Source organism: Anneissia japonica, unplaced genomic scaffold, assembly GCF_011630105.1.
Source record: "Anneissia japonica isolate Jap-2015-1 unplaced genomic scaffold, ASM1163010v1 scaffold2617_len527014_cov191, whole genome shotgun sequence".
In the NCBI taxonomy this organism is placed as follows: domain Eukaryota; kingdom Metazoa; phylum Echinodermata; class Crinoidea; order Comatulida; family Comatulidae; genus Anneissia; species Anneissia japonica.
The window spans coordinates 357,785-371,844 of record NW_022714155.1 but is presented as its reverse complement, the minus strand read 5'-3'; the positions used below and the strand labels follow the sequence as shown (position 1 = coordinate 371,844).

Here is a 14,060-nt window from a genome sequence, read left to right as displayed (position 1 = left end):
CCCCGGATTCAACATCAGCACCTCTCTTATCAACTCCCCCCACCCCAGGGATTTCCCACTATCACTACAAGTAAAGCCTATATGTAAATTAAACTAGTTAATAGGTCAAAGGTTAATATTGTTCAAACCAAACAAATTTTAAAAAAATGAAACCAATACTTGTATTGTATCATATCTACTTTTAACCTCATCCCCCATCTCCTGCCCCATACACACGACAGAACCCTTCCCTACACAAACACACACCAAAACATTGCTAATATATCTTGACACACATACATACAATGTATACTTTCATTGGAATACATTTTTCTAGTTGATAATTAGCAATATCCATTTATCATGACTAGAAATAAAATCACAATTTTACCTAAATAGAAGCTTCAGATTAAAATCAAACAATCATATCAGTACAAAAACCTGGTGACTAAAAAAAAAACATAAAAGTTAATTAACTCTAAAGTATAAATTTTATCTAGATATTTTTGACACAAATTATAATTAGACAGAATAAATGACAGGGTAACATACTCAACTGTTTATAAATGATAAAAACATAATAATAGTAATGTATATGAACTTTGTACTATACCTAGTCGTTAAACGTTTCCAGGAAAGTAATCTTTTTATCACAAGAGCACTGCACCATTAACAGTTTAATTGTGCTCACAAACAATAGTAAATTATGTATGTTTAGCTGTTGCATAGCAAATTCAGATGACAAATATGTGTACACATTAAATTTCAGCACTTAAATTTAAGTCTTATTAAAAGATATGGATTAATAATTTTTAACCAAAGCAAAATTGAAATATAAGAATAATAAATTAAAGTTTTTTTTTTTCTTTTTTTTAATAGGATAATGACCATTTATCTATTTACCACCTCCCCCTCCCCACCCATTCTTGTGTGAATTATGATATCCAGACATAAAACTGATTAAATTTAATAAAACATTACATTAGTGTTATGGCTCAAGTAATGGTGTGACTGGAATTAACATTTTTCTATTTAATACTGCCTTCTTTTGTTTAATCTAATCAATATATTGATCATAGCTTTAAATGTGGTGTTTGTGATATTATTTTCAGTCAAATATAAATGAAATTCTCATTTTTATTAATAAAACATTTGATTATCTAAGTCCACAAGCTATATTAGTTTGAGTTGAAGGGATATCTGATGCATAGCATTCATTCCATCTATTTTTTGCCCTTAATATGAACATGACACTATAATAAACCTTTGTGACATGAACAATGTAATTGAACAATTATTCTTAAGAGTTTAATATTTCATTAACTGTTGAACATGAGGGCTAACAAATAGAGTTTTAACTTGAAAACCTTAGGTTTCTGGGTTGCATTTATGTAGGTTTATTTTTTTAAATCCTTTTTCAATGTTTTAGTTAATTTTAATGATAAATGTTAGGCACTCTTGCCTGAGTTTCAAAAGATAATAATTCAGTACAACGCTGTTACTATCCAGCACAATATTGAATAAAAACCACTTCCCAATTGTCAAATATTCAGTAAATTTAAGTTTAATGAAGAAATTCACATGTTATAAATAAATGACTTTGACCGACATCAGTAAACTGTTTATATCCTGGTCTATTGTGAGCTGCTCAAAGCATAGTAATTGGTTTTTTTTTATGAGGATAATATGTTTGACAGTATAATGCATGCTCCGAGTATTGAAATGCATGCATGTGATATATCATGTCGGGATTCAATATTTCGACATTAATTATGTCAGCATCAGGAATGATGACATAATTAAATATTGAATCCCGACACGATGGCATGCATTTCGATACTTGGAGTATGAATTATACTATCTTATCTGACATAATATGTTTGGTGGGCAAGAGAAAAAAAAATACTGAATTGAAAGAAAAACCCTTAATAATGAACAAAAAACAACCCTTTAAATTTGAAAGACAACATTTACATCTTAAATATGTTAACGCCTGGTTCTATTACAGAGGTAAAGGCTCTGTGTACCTTTCGTCATAGCTCCAGACATCATACCTGACATAGTCAAAATCTGAATTTGAAGCTTTGAGGCTGGCGCACTTGCAACTATTGTACTAGTACCCCATGGCTTCAGATGAAAAACCTAGCCTTCCTGTACCTTAGTGTTTTGTAATGATTTTTTTGAAGCTGGCCTTATTGCAACTAGTTTCAGCCACCACCAAACCTAGTCCACACATACCATTGTGGGTAAGATTTTATTTTCTTTAGGTTGTTACAACTAGTACACCATGATTTCAGACACCAAACCAAGCCTGTAACCTGTACCTTTGTGGTTAGCATTATTCTTTTAACGTGGCCTCGTTGCAATTACCATTACAAAAGAGTTTCATGCACCACACTTAGCCTACCCATACCTCTCTGGTTAAGGCTTAATTTTCTTTCGGCTGGCCTGGTTGCAACAACTGGTAACCCCTGGTTTCAGACACCAAACCTAGCCTACCCGTACAATTGTAGTTAGCAATATTTTGCTAAGGTGGTCTGGTTGTAAGTACTAGTACACCTGAGACACAGAGTTTCTGAGTATACTTGGGAATTTAAATTTTAAGTTGACCTGCATTAGAGGTTCACACCACAGTCCACCACAGGCAATATGTATTGAACATTTTAAGTATTAGCACACCTTGGTTCTACCTTCAATACCTTTAAAGCTAGCCTGGTGACCAGTACTTTACCAGAAGAGCATGGCTTCATCACCGCACCTGGCCATGTAACTTTTATAAACAAAAGCCTGGGTACAAGCCTAATATATGCATCGTAAGCACACTTTTCTGGCAACTCTTTTAGGAGTATACATGCTTCCGCTATTTTTATGGCATTAATTTCCTTTGAGTTCAGTGATGTTGGCTATCTGCATTGGTGAATTTGTTACTATATGTTGTAGCGCCCTCAGACAACTTTGAAACTAAGGTTGGGACACAGTGCCTGGGTATGAGACAACCTTTGGGGGAAAAAAGAGAAATCATTTTTAAATTTAAACTTGCATAACTAAATTAAAAACACAATTTATGATATTTTATTTCACACCTGCCAATATGCCATTTCTAAAACAACTTTATATCTATTCAATAGCATTTATCATAAACTCCACATCTCATTCCTTCTATATCATTTATGTGAACTTCATATCCATTCAATATCATTCTTATACAATTTTTTTCATACAAGTTACATACCAACAATCTTAGCACCATCGTCTGTCTTTAGCCTTAAAATTTGCATCTTGGATTGTGGACCAGGTCCAGCTGCTAAAATCTCTTCCACTTTTGACCAAACACTTAGAACAGATCCACTGAGCACATAATATGTGCGCCTCCTTAGCCCCACTTCACACGACTGGTAGACCATGTACCTCTTACAATTACCCCTCCTGGATATCAAAATAAAAAAACAATAATTCAAATTTAGATAATAAGGACAGGTTTTTTCCTCTGTTCTCTTATTTTCCAAGCTATCTAGCATCTTTAGCACATATTAACATTTGTATTATGCTTCTTTTTAAGCCTAAGTTTGGATTTGATTAGAAGACTGATTGGACACCAGGCATGATAACAATCTTATTAATTGGGCTATGATTGGATATGGAAGGTGCAGTTTGGTAGGAAAAATGGTTATCTCTCAGGGTCCTGGATTTAAATAGTTCAAGTATTAAGACACAACTGTAACATAATCCTCATAATGTGATACTGTATTTCTATCATGTAATTTGGCAGGTTAATCCAGGTTTAATGTAAAACAATAAACCCCTTCTAAATAAAAGAACAATCTCCCTCACCAGTAGGCATGACTGCATTGATTTGCTGAGCAATTGTATTGCACTGTCCAGTCCTTTTCAGCTGCCTTTGGTAGGACCTTCTGGTACTTCTTCTTAATGTCTTGTAGTGGCTCTAGCTTCACTTGTAAACCTGTGTTTGGTCGGAACACTTGGTACAAGTTCTTATTCTTATTTATGCCTTTGGTTGCTTTCACAAAGATTGCCATCCTCTTACCATTTCTCATCTAAATCATGAATACAATTATCAGTTTTAAATGACTGCGCACATATTCTTCATATGGTCATGATTATGATGATAAATATTACTGTCTTCTGGCCCAAGATTTACCAAGCTCAGCTTAGCAAATGTTTAAAGTCAAAAAAGTTCAGATGCTCCTAAGCAAATATCTTAAGCTGATTTACCAAACCATCTTAGCAAAATCTAAGCTTAAAATTGTCTTAGATGATGCATGCGTAAAGTCAACTTTTAAATTTTAAGCTATTTTTCAGCTAAGGCAATTATTGATAAATCTGACTTAAGCAAAAAAATAAGCTGATTTCTAGTTTGATAAATCTGGCCCCGGCATTTATTCCAACAAAACTAATGATGATACGGATAACAGTGGTTTTCGAAAAAACACAATAACACAGGGTTCTCAATATGGAAGAAGTCACATCCGGGCAACTTCTGGGATATCTGGTTAAATGACATCAAATTTATTTTTGCTGCACATACTGATATCCATCGGCATTGACTTCCATGAGACAATTGATAATAAAGCAGTGAAAATATGCAAATATTATGAATTTGTGAGAGATGGGTTGTTTTCCAGAAGATTCTTGCTCGCGGGTACGCAGTAGGCCGTCCCGATTTCTGGGAGACTCCTGCAAGTTGTGGGAAACTTGGGATCCTGATAACATAGGTAATAAAATATAATTTTAATGTTCCAATGGTCAATTGCTCTACATACTTGATGAGATAAGAAGAATCCTTCATCAACGGTGCGTAATTCTTGCCACATTTTAGAGACCGTTTCAAACGGTAACCCACGTTCGGAGCTCACCTGTATAAGAAAATTCAGGCGCAATTTCAAAAACAAAACATGTGTAAAGCTAATGGACTACTGCACCATACACAATTTAAGTATGCAAAATACACACACAAAGTAACAGTTCTGTATTTCTTCTTCTGTGTACATATTATTTCCACTAGTGTTATGGTAATAAGCAATACAAAAAAAAATCACAATATTTATGTGTATAATTCTGTCCACCACAAAAAAATATACAAAAAACAAAGAGATAGAACAAGAACAAAAAGCTCAGAAACAATCTAACCAAGAATGCCCATGTCCCAAACGCCATCTTTCTTTGCATTATTAATGATATGATTGAGAGTATCCATGAAATACTGGAACAACTTGTTTTGTAGATCCACCTGGATGCCTAGGATTCGATTCAAGAATTTTGAAATACTGTTGTAATCTGCAACGAAAAAAACAAATGGATAATCTGTCGGTATACAGTTTGATGATGATGGTAATGAACGATGATAATGAATGATGATGGTAGTAATGAACCACAACCGCTGTGTACCAATCACTCAATAATGATATTTTGAAACATATTGATAATACCAATAATAATAAGACCGTTTCAGCATAAAATTTATCTACCTTTGTCAAGTACAGGAGTAGCGTTCACTAATTGTTCATCAACAGACAGTATTCCAACTCCAACAAGAGCTTGCTGAGCATCTAATTTAAAAAAGGGAATAAGTAGTAACATTTTTATATAGTATGGCACCTCTTGTCGGTCACAACGAATGAGCATCTCGTTGCTGATGAGCCCTCTGGGGCAATTAAGTCCAATGTGGAATTCTTTGCCACATTTGTCACATCTGTAGGTTGTTGCACCACTGGTCACTAGATCTGAAATCCTATGGTAATAGAGCCTTTAGTGTTGCTGCACCTATCCTTTGGAACCAGTTATTACCAACTGACATACTGTAAGAGAAGCTACAAGTTTGAATATATTCAAGTCAAAGCTCAAGAAATTCCTGTTTTCTTGATTGATTTGCTGACCGCTCACCCAAAACCTTCACTTAGAAACTCTGGGAATAGTTTAACAAATTATTTCAGTTAGTTTATTTTAGCATATGTAAGTGTAGTATAAGATTATAGTGTCCTGGGTACGACGTTATAAAATGCATCCAGTCGGGTCGTCGGCGAATAATTCCGGCAACACCATCTGGTAGTCTTTAGCGGCCGCCGATGGGAGGGTGGATAGACACCCAGCAGCATGAAAAAAAACAGCTGAACAAAGGGCGGATGAACTCCTCGGAGCCAACGGCCAACCATGCTTTAGTTTAAGGAGTAGGTTTTTTAGTTTCATATAAAACTTTTTTCAAAATGTCAAACTCAAAGAGCTCAATCACCAAGCGCATAGAGGCTTTTTCGCATGATGCGCTATACAAATCCAACTATTATTATTATTATTATTATTATTATCAAGGACGCGGTCTTCCTGCTAGACAGCCACAATTGACAATTGCTTGATTCACTTAACTTGAAACTTGATAACTTTAACAATCACAAGTGGAATCGTATACATTTTTGTTGATCATTACAAATCCAACAAAACAAATAAAAATTACATTGATATTAATTAATACAAAAATATTAGATTAACACGTTGACTGCCAGACCTTTTTTTAAGGTTCCTTCCCGTATGCCAAAACAAGTTTACATGTACAAACATACTTTTTTGAAATTTTATCTAGTCATACATCATCAAAATGATGTGTCTAATAAATTGGCGGGAAAATATCAGGGGGCGAGCATACTCGTCGACGGCACTATGATAGAACGTTCTATTGACTATGCCAAGTGTGAGTTATCTCGTCCGCTTTTTGCATGGGTTGGTATATGTTCAAAGGGCGTCCCCCACTTGTGCCGCTCGAGTGTACTACCGGCAACATAACACAACAAACATACATACGTCGTATGTACGTTATCGTCTAGGTGTATCTTCCCAGAACTACCAGCTGTCAAATCTGCGGTTCTACAATGTATAACAAAGAAGTTATAAACGCTAGAATGTTACTCCGATTTTGACGAGTATACTCATCCCTGGCGCCCTCAGCAACACCCTGTGAGCGAGTATACTCGTCGCTGGCAGCCGTGTTAAAATACTTGCCTTTAAAGAATGAGCTGTGGATACCACCTGGAGGAGTTACCATGGGCCTCTCCAATCCCACAATGCTTTTCATGATACTCTCCAGAGCTGCTCTTCCATACTAAAGAAAAGAAATGTAGGGTTCAGTTACAAGACAAGACAACATATTTTTTATTTTTAAAAAGTGGACTACATAAATCAATGTTAAATAATTTGAAAAATAAAATCAGGGTTCAAACCAAAGTCAACCACTAGTTGTTCTACCAACATGTTTTTACACACTTACTTTTTACACAATATTTAACAGGGGTGATTAAAATAATACAACAAATAGAAATACACTTACTTTGTTATCAATGTTAAATTGACTCAAATCTCTAGTCTCAACAGCCCTTCTATCACCGTGGGTTAAAGCACCCTAGAAAAGAAGTTAAATTAACAACATATACTGTAACTTTTACATAGATACAGGACAGACAACTGTTTTAGTTCTAGTACGTAGATCTGATGGAAAACACTGTGGTGTTGCAATTATCATAACATATACTATGTAATTCTTACTGTTACTGAAAATTGAATTCAGTAATAAAATAAAATAAATAAGTTAATAGCTTTTTTACATGTATATATTATTATGTATTGATCATTATATAACCCATACTCCTGTCTACTCACTAGACTTTCAAGTCTCTTAGCAACAATGGATGCAAAGCGACGCTCCCCAGCAAGTTCTGAGATCAGGAATAAGTACTCTGGTGCAGTGACCTGATTTGACCGATGTGTTCGACCTGTTCAAAGAAATCCTTGATTATCATGCATTCTTGATTAATTTTTTATCTCATTGGTTTACCTAAGTGTGAACTTTATCTTAATCTTCATTTACAATTACAATATTTCAGAAATAACTTTATCATCAACAAAATCTGAGACTAAACAATATTAAATATAGCAAACAGTAAAATTTACTTCGTCTTTCATTACAATACAGCCATAAAATTAAACATCATTAAACAATATTACACATTAAACATAATTAAGTTAGGCCAAAAATTGCGCTTAAACAACAATTAACATTATTATTATGAAGGTGAATGGAGTTAGGTGTGGTGAGTGGTACATTTAGATGGATACGAGAGTTGCTAAGAGTAAAATCACTATGTAGTGGATGAGTTGTTGTGTTTATTATTTTCTTAAGTTTAGCTAATGCATATTTGTCATAAATATCATCTAAATGTACAAAGTCTTCTTTAATTTTTTTTTCTTTGCAGTCTTTCGGATTGAGTCTAATTTATTAACCATTAAAGAAAACAATCTGAAATTCACTCACCAAATTGCTGAATGGCCCTGTCTGCACTCCATGGAAGTTCCAGTGTGATGTGTACTCTACGTCGCTGGTTCTTCACTCTCCTGTCGGCTTGTAGCGAGATACCCGAGCTAGCTGCTTCAGATATCACAGCAACAAACTATTTGTAGGGAATAAAATGTTTCAAAATTTTAGTGTTACAGAAGCTGTGCAAAACAGTTGTGCAAGATTTGTCATGAGTGACTGTGGCAGATTCTGTAGCGTCTCTGCCATGAAAAAAAAAATTAAATTGGGATCCCTTGCAATTAAGAAGAACAAATAACAGAATGACCGTTTTTCAGCAGGCTTTACATGATCGCCTTGCCATCCACTACGAATGCACTTGCGTCCTGTCTCATACTTCTCCACACACCCTACATATTCTGGGGTGTCCGCTCAAAAAGAGTGTTACAGATTCTCTTTATACTATGAACTATAAATGAATGGAATCGAATCTCTAAGGAACTTGCAACACTAACTAATCACCTGAGGAATTTAAAATCCAGAAGCTACCTGCGCTCCCTCCGCGCATTGCTCCTGTTAGGGGCGTTGAGAAGTACTCATACAGATCAACATAAAACAGCATCAATACTGAGTGACAACTGTCAGGCTTGATTGACAGGGGAACAAAATTTGATTCAAATTTGATATAAAACACATCTGTTTACCTCATTCTTGATCACATACATAATCCTTTTAAATAATCAGTTCAATGATTTAAATGGATGTTTGCGGGTACATTACAAAACTAAAGATATTATATAAATTACCTTTTTTCCATCCATAAATCTTTTCTTCTCCGTCAAGTTTAGAATTTCCAATGGTATGTCCACTTCACTCCTTGCTTCATACTGGACATTACCATCTTCTTTGCTGACCACACGACCCTTTCGTCCAGTCATCTGGACAATGTTATAGGATTAAAATGAAATAGGTACACATAAAGTATATTAATCAGTCTACAGTAATATAAATTACGAAAATGAAATAAAAAATCTTATAAATAATATTTTAAGAATTATATACACAAGGAAAAGTGTATATCCAGTCACTAGATATGGTGAAAGATTAAAATGAAATAGGTATATATCAAGTATAATTTAATGATTCTACAGTAAGAATAATTAAAGAAATGAGATAAACTATTTTCAAAATATTTTAACAATTACATATATACATGGCAAAGTTTATATCCAGTCATCTAGACATGATAATATGCTCAAAATAAAATAGGTATATATAGGTATATATAAAGTATAATTTAATCCTTCTTCAGTACTGACAATTAAGGAAATTAAATAAAATATTTTATAATTACATATACACAAGGCAAAATTATTGAAGGGTTTTTACTGTAAATTGAAATGATTTAACCTGTTTGAATGGGGGTAAATAGTTATGAATAATTTATTAGCCTCATTGAATTTTTTTTCATACCTCTGCAACATTGTCTGGACCACCAAGGCTATCAATAAGCTCATCAAGTGTGTTAGGTGGCAATTCTGCTGACATCTCCTCCAGTTCATCTAGTAATTCTTGTTTCATAAGTTGAGCTTTCTCTATTGCATCCATCCCAGGCAAGAAAGATGATGACGACATAGTAGACACTAACGGAAACATAGTACATTCAGAACAGGTCAATCAAGATGCAATTCAAAACAGGCCAATCAAAAGGCAGACTAGATTTTTAAAAACAAACTGCTATCAACATGGCTATCCTCTCCTAATATTTCAAACTTAAAAGGTAAGATTGTATGGGTTTATGTGTAATGTGCAGGTAACTTCTTGTGCAAGGAACTTCCTGTTGTTTTTGGACGAATAAATAAATGAAACGAAGGTAAAAAAAATTGTCTTTTTTTATATTATAGCATGGAAAGTATACCTCGATGATTATAGAAACTGTATCTAATTGTGAATTGTATGTATTCAACGTAGCTTAGTCAAAACTGTACAAAAAAGTGTATATAACATCATCTGTCTCTTGTAGTAATAGTCATAAATATACATTTTACAGCTCTGTGTACAAATGGGACAACACAATGTATCACAACCAATCTGAGAAGAAGCACTCAAAATTTTCCAAGGCATAAAAGTTTGAAATATTTAACGCGAGTCACTTTCAACAAATATTGAAAGAGATGTGATAGACTGGTTGTATAAACACACACCACACCCCATTTAACAACGCACTGACCATGCTTACCACAACCCACATGTCACTTACCTACAGGAGTACAGGCTGTAGAAGTAGCCAGTTTTTTAGCTGTCATCGGTGTTGTTGAGGATACTGTTGGTGTTTTCTTCTGAATTAATCCAGCAGCAACAAGAACATTACTTACATCTTTTTTTTCTTTATTTGAGTTCTTGTTCTTTTTCTTTCGTTCACTGCGGTTTAACCAAGGATCTAAAATAATATCAAAATACATTACATTACAGTGCACCGTCTTTTGGATGGGACGTTTAAGCTGATGGTTTGCATTATGGCCCCTGTGCACATTAAATAACGCAGTACACTATTCGGAAAAGAGTAGGGGATTGTCCCCATGTGTACTGTCAGAAGGACCCACTGGAAATAAGTCTTCTTCAGACTTTTGTGGGTTATTCTTGGTGTTTACACAGCATAAATCCATCCATCTTTCCTTGAGATTAGTTAGTGGGAACAAAGGCATTAAGGTAGGTTGGTGGGGTTCACAGGAAGAGTTTTTATGGCTTATTATGCAGTACTATATTTGCCAGGTCTTACGAATATCAAAACAAACAGTTCAAACAAAATAAACATTTCTTACCATCATCCGAAAAAGAACAATTTTGGAATGGATTGAAGTCGTCCTCATCATTTGATGATGGCTCCGAGTTTGAGTTGCCCAAATCAGAATCAGAATCACTTAACTTAGCATTGTTATCATCATCACTTGGATCAAAGTTACTATCAATGTCACTATCATCATCAAAAAACCTCTTTCCTCGTTTATTTGATTTTTGTTTTGTGGCACGTTTTCGCTTGCGACTATTTGTTTCTTCCGTGTAACTATCTGGTGTGTTGCTCCGACTATCGTTGAAATCCCAGCCAAATAAGCCACCTAACGTTTTCCTTCTATTTGGTGCTGGAAAATGTTTTTCAACTAATGTACTAAATACGCCTCTGAAATTAACATTCATAAAATATATGGATTACATATACCAATGGTGAGAATATGTTTTCTTAAAAACATTATTTATTTCAAGAACTTTGGCAGATACCACTGGGGAAAATCCTTTCCCTAGTTGCCAATGTTCACCTATTTATTTCCATTTACCAGCTTCCTTCAATTTGTTCATCTCTCCTTTTTGTGAAAGCAGGCTATTTAAGCACTGGTACTTGCTGTTACATAAATATTGTTATTACATGCGAGTCATCAGACGTTGATGGTGCTGTTTCAAAATATACCTGAAAAAATGGTCTATAGGCTCATGTTGATTGAGTCTGGACTAAATGCAATTTCAACATTGGATCATCCAATTATTATTACTACCATCATAATCTCAGTATATTAAGTAATCAAATGTACTGTTACCTTCGGACAATAAGGTTTATCTTATCTTATTTTATATAAGTCAAGTATACACTTATTTGGAGCACAAATGAAGCATTTTACAAATAAACAATTATTTACTTTAGTAAGAAGTCAGTTTGTACTCAGAAATTTTAACAAAATAATGATTCACTTAGCAAGAAATCAACTGTAAGTATTTACATAGAAAGCAAGTAATCATAATTATTTATCAACCCATCTAATAAGATACAAAACATATAATACAACTGTCTATAAATGAAATATTTACTTAACAATTATAAGCGATATGAAGCACTTACTTAGCTGTAGATACAAAGTCATTGAGTTCCCCACCAGCTTCTTCCAGTGCATCTAATGTCCTTGCTTCACCTGTTGACTGAAGGCCTATTACAACACACTGTATAATAGACAATAACAATGCATTAACATGTATTACGAGTCAATCTAGACACCAGCAAATTCACCACCAACGTTATTTTCCTATTTTGAATGTTCAATATTTTCACTGTTGAACAGCCTATTTTTTAGTACAATAATGATGTAATTGTTTTGAAATATAGGCAGCGTGCTTGGGAAAGAAACGAAGACATTCGTTCTAAGTACACATCCTCACGATATTTACTTTTTCATTTTTGGATAAAAAGATGAATTCAAGAAATTCATAGATTCTATGGAAACTATGATGATAAAAGTAAATAAATAATTTGCCCTACTGATACTGACTCTAATATAGAGCATATCATCAACAGAGTCAATGCACTTAAATCATATCACTTTATTATCATATCAGTTACAATATCTATAAAATGTAAAAAGATGTAGAATCACTTAATTCAGGACGTTTTCCTAAACTTGTGTTTTTCAGCAAATTGCTTTCAAAGCAGTCTTTTGAAATATTATTGTAAAATTAACACTGTGAGCGTACTGTTTATTTGAGGTGGATTGTTCGCTAAACAAGTTTTCGTATCATTATTATTATGACGGCAAAGGCCGATTTTAGCCGAGTCCACACACCTTTCCATTTTTGACCGATTCCCTGGCAATCCTGACTGCGTGTGGAACCTTAGAAGCAATGCACATATACTTGAAAAACCTCTGATGAGCTGACCAAAACTGACCCCACATGGACTTGCGCATTCGGTGCTCAGCACCAATTAGGTCCGCTGCTTTTTGGAAATATTCCCTACTTTTCATCCACTGAAATTAAATAATATTCAATAAATTATAAGTTAATTGGTACAACAATATTGTCATTTTAAGAGTACAGTATAAAAAGCATAATGAGTATAAAATAAGTACAAAATTTTCTGTGGTTTAATGTATTTAAATGTTGTTTAAAGCAATATTTTATGTGTTGCAGAGTCTATTTTATAATTATTCCATGTCCTTGTTAGCACTATTGGAAATACACAGTAATTATTCAATCTTTTTGATATGTACAGTAACTTTATGTTTTGTGTTGTATTTCTTTCATGGTGGAATAAATAAAATAATTAAAAAATAATTTATAATACATAATAAAATAAAAAAATAAACTTACCAATTCTGCAGACTTGTTGTAAACTTCAATAAATCTCTTAGCTAATGAAACTTCTTTGACGCTGAATGTAACGCCATGAAAACTCAGTTGACGAGCAATATACATGCCACGCAACTTCATATCCATAGCAACAATTTCCATGGCACCAACACCCCTGACAGTGAACAAATATACAAATTATGTTTTAGCCATAAAAAAATTTAGGTCAAACAATAAACACACATATAAAATCAAAACTAAGCATATCAAAAATATGAAAGACCTTCACCAGATTAAAAAATTTCCGAGATGCATGATGGGAAAACACTTTCAGATTTTTGTAATGAGTCTAAAGCCCTGTCCAAACTATCAAATTTTATCTGACAAACACATGTGGCATGCCTAAATATGGTCATGATGACATCACATTATGACATATATAGGCATATTATGACTATATATGGGCATATAACAGTTTTTGTCAAAGAAAATTTGACAGAGCTTAACAGATATGTTTGGTCAGACATTGTCTGACGATATAGATCACTGTTCCGGCTTACTACAGACATAGAAGGACACACCATTTCTTTGATCAAACACGTCTGATGTTTCAAAAACTTAAATAATAAATATAACATAATTATACCCTCCACACACACACACACACACACATATATAT

General features: G+C 33.9%; 2 protein-coding genes across 2 annotated transcripts in view; both read right to left on the bottom strand.

Annotated features, from left to right (window-relative positions):
• Positions 1-2,869: 2,869 nt before the first annotated feature.
• On the bottom strand, positions 2,870-4,811 carry LOC117108875 (protein strawberry notch homolog 1-like). The gene is made up of 4 exons (XM_033251038.1): positions 4,761-4,811; positions 3,811-4,034; positions 3,212-3,405; positions 2,870-2,976 (listed from the first exon to the last, which is right to left on the bottom strand). Exons 1-4 carry the CDS (start codon positions 4,809-4,811, stop codon positions 2,870-2,872), a joined length of 576 nt encoding a protein of 191 aa, XP_033106929.1.
• Positions 4,812-5,099: 288 nt separating this feature from the next.
• The window catches only part of LOC117108882 (protein strawberry notch homolog 1-like), a gene marked incomplete in the record, with an annotated part of 18,254 nt that continues 9,293 nt past the window's right edge, over positions 5,100-14,060 (bottom strand). The window contains 13 exon segments of the mRNA XM_033251049.1: positions 5,100-5,274; positions 5,466-5,546; positions 6,988-7,087; positions 7,313-7,384; positions 7,642-7,754; positions 8,294-8,429; positions 9,079-9,210; positions 9,746-9,915; positions 10,533-10,712; positions 11,095-11,450; positions 12,162-12,259; positions 12,877-13,059; positions 13,403-13,556. Of these exon segments, the coding sequence (XP_033106940.1) occupies positions 5,123-5,274; positions 5,466-5,546; positions 6,988-7,087; positions 7,313-7,384; positions 7,642-7,754; positions 8,294-8,429; positions 9,079-9,210; positions 9,746-9,915; positions 10,533-10,712; positions 11,095-11,450; positions 12,162-12,259; positions 12,877-13,059; positions 13,403-13,556 (1,927 nt within the window).

Coding starts and splice junctions, on each gene's coding strand:
- LOC117108875 (XM_033251038.1), bottom strand. CDS start 4,811: ATGTGGCAAGAATTACGCACCGTTGATGAAGGATTCTTCTTATCTCAT. Junction 4,035..4,760: donor GATTCTTCTTATCTCATCAA/GTATGTAGAGCA, acceptor TTCATGATTTAG/ATGAGAAATGGTAAGAGGAT. Junction 3,406..3,810: donor CAATGCAGTCATGCCTACTG/GTGAGGGAGATT, acceptor TTTGATATCCAG/GAGGGGTAATTGTAAGAGGT.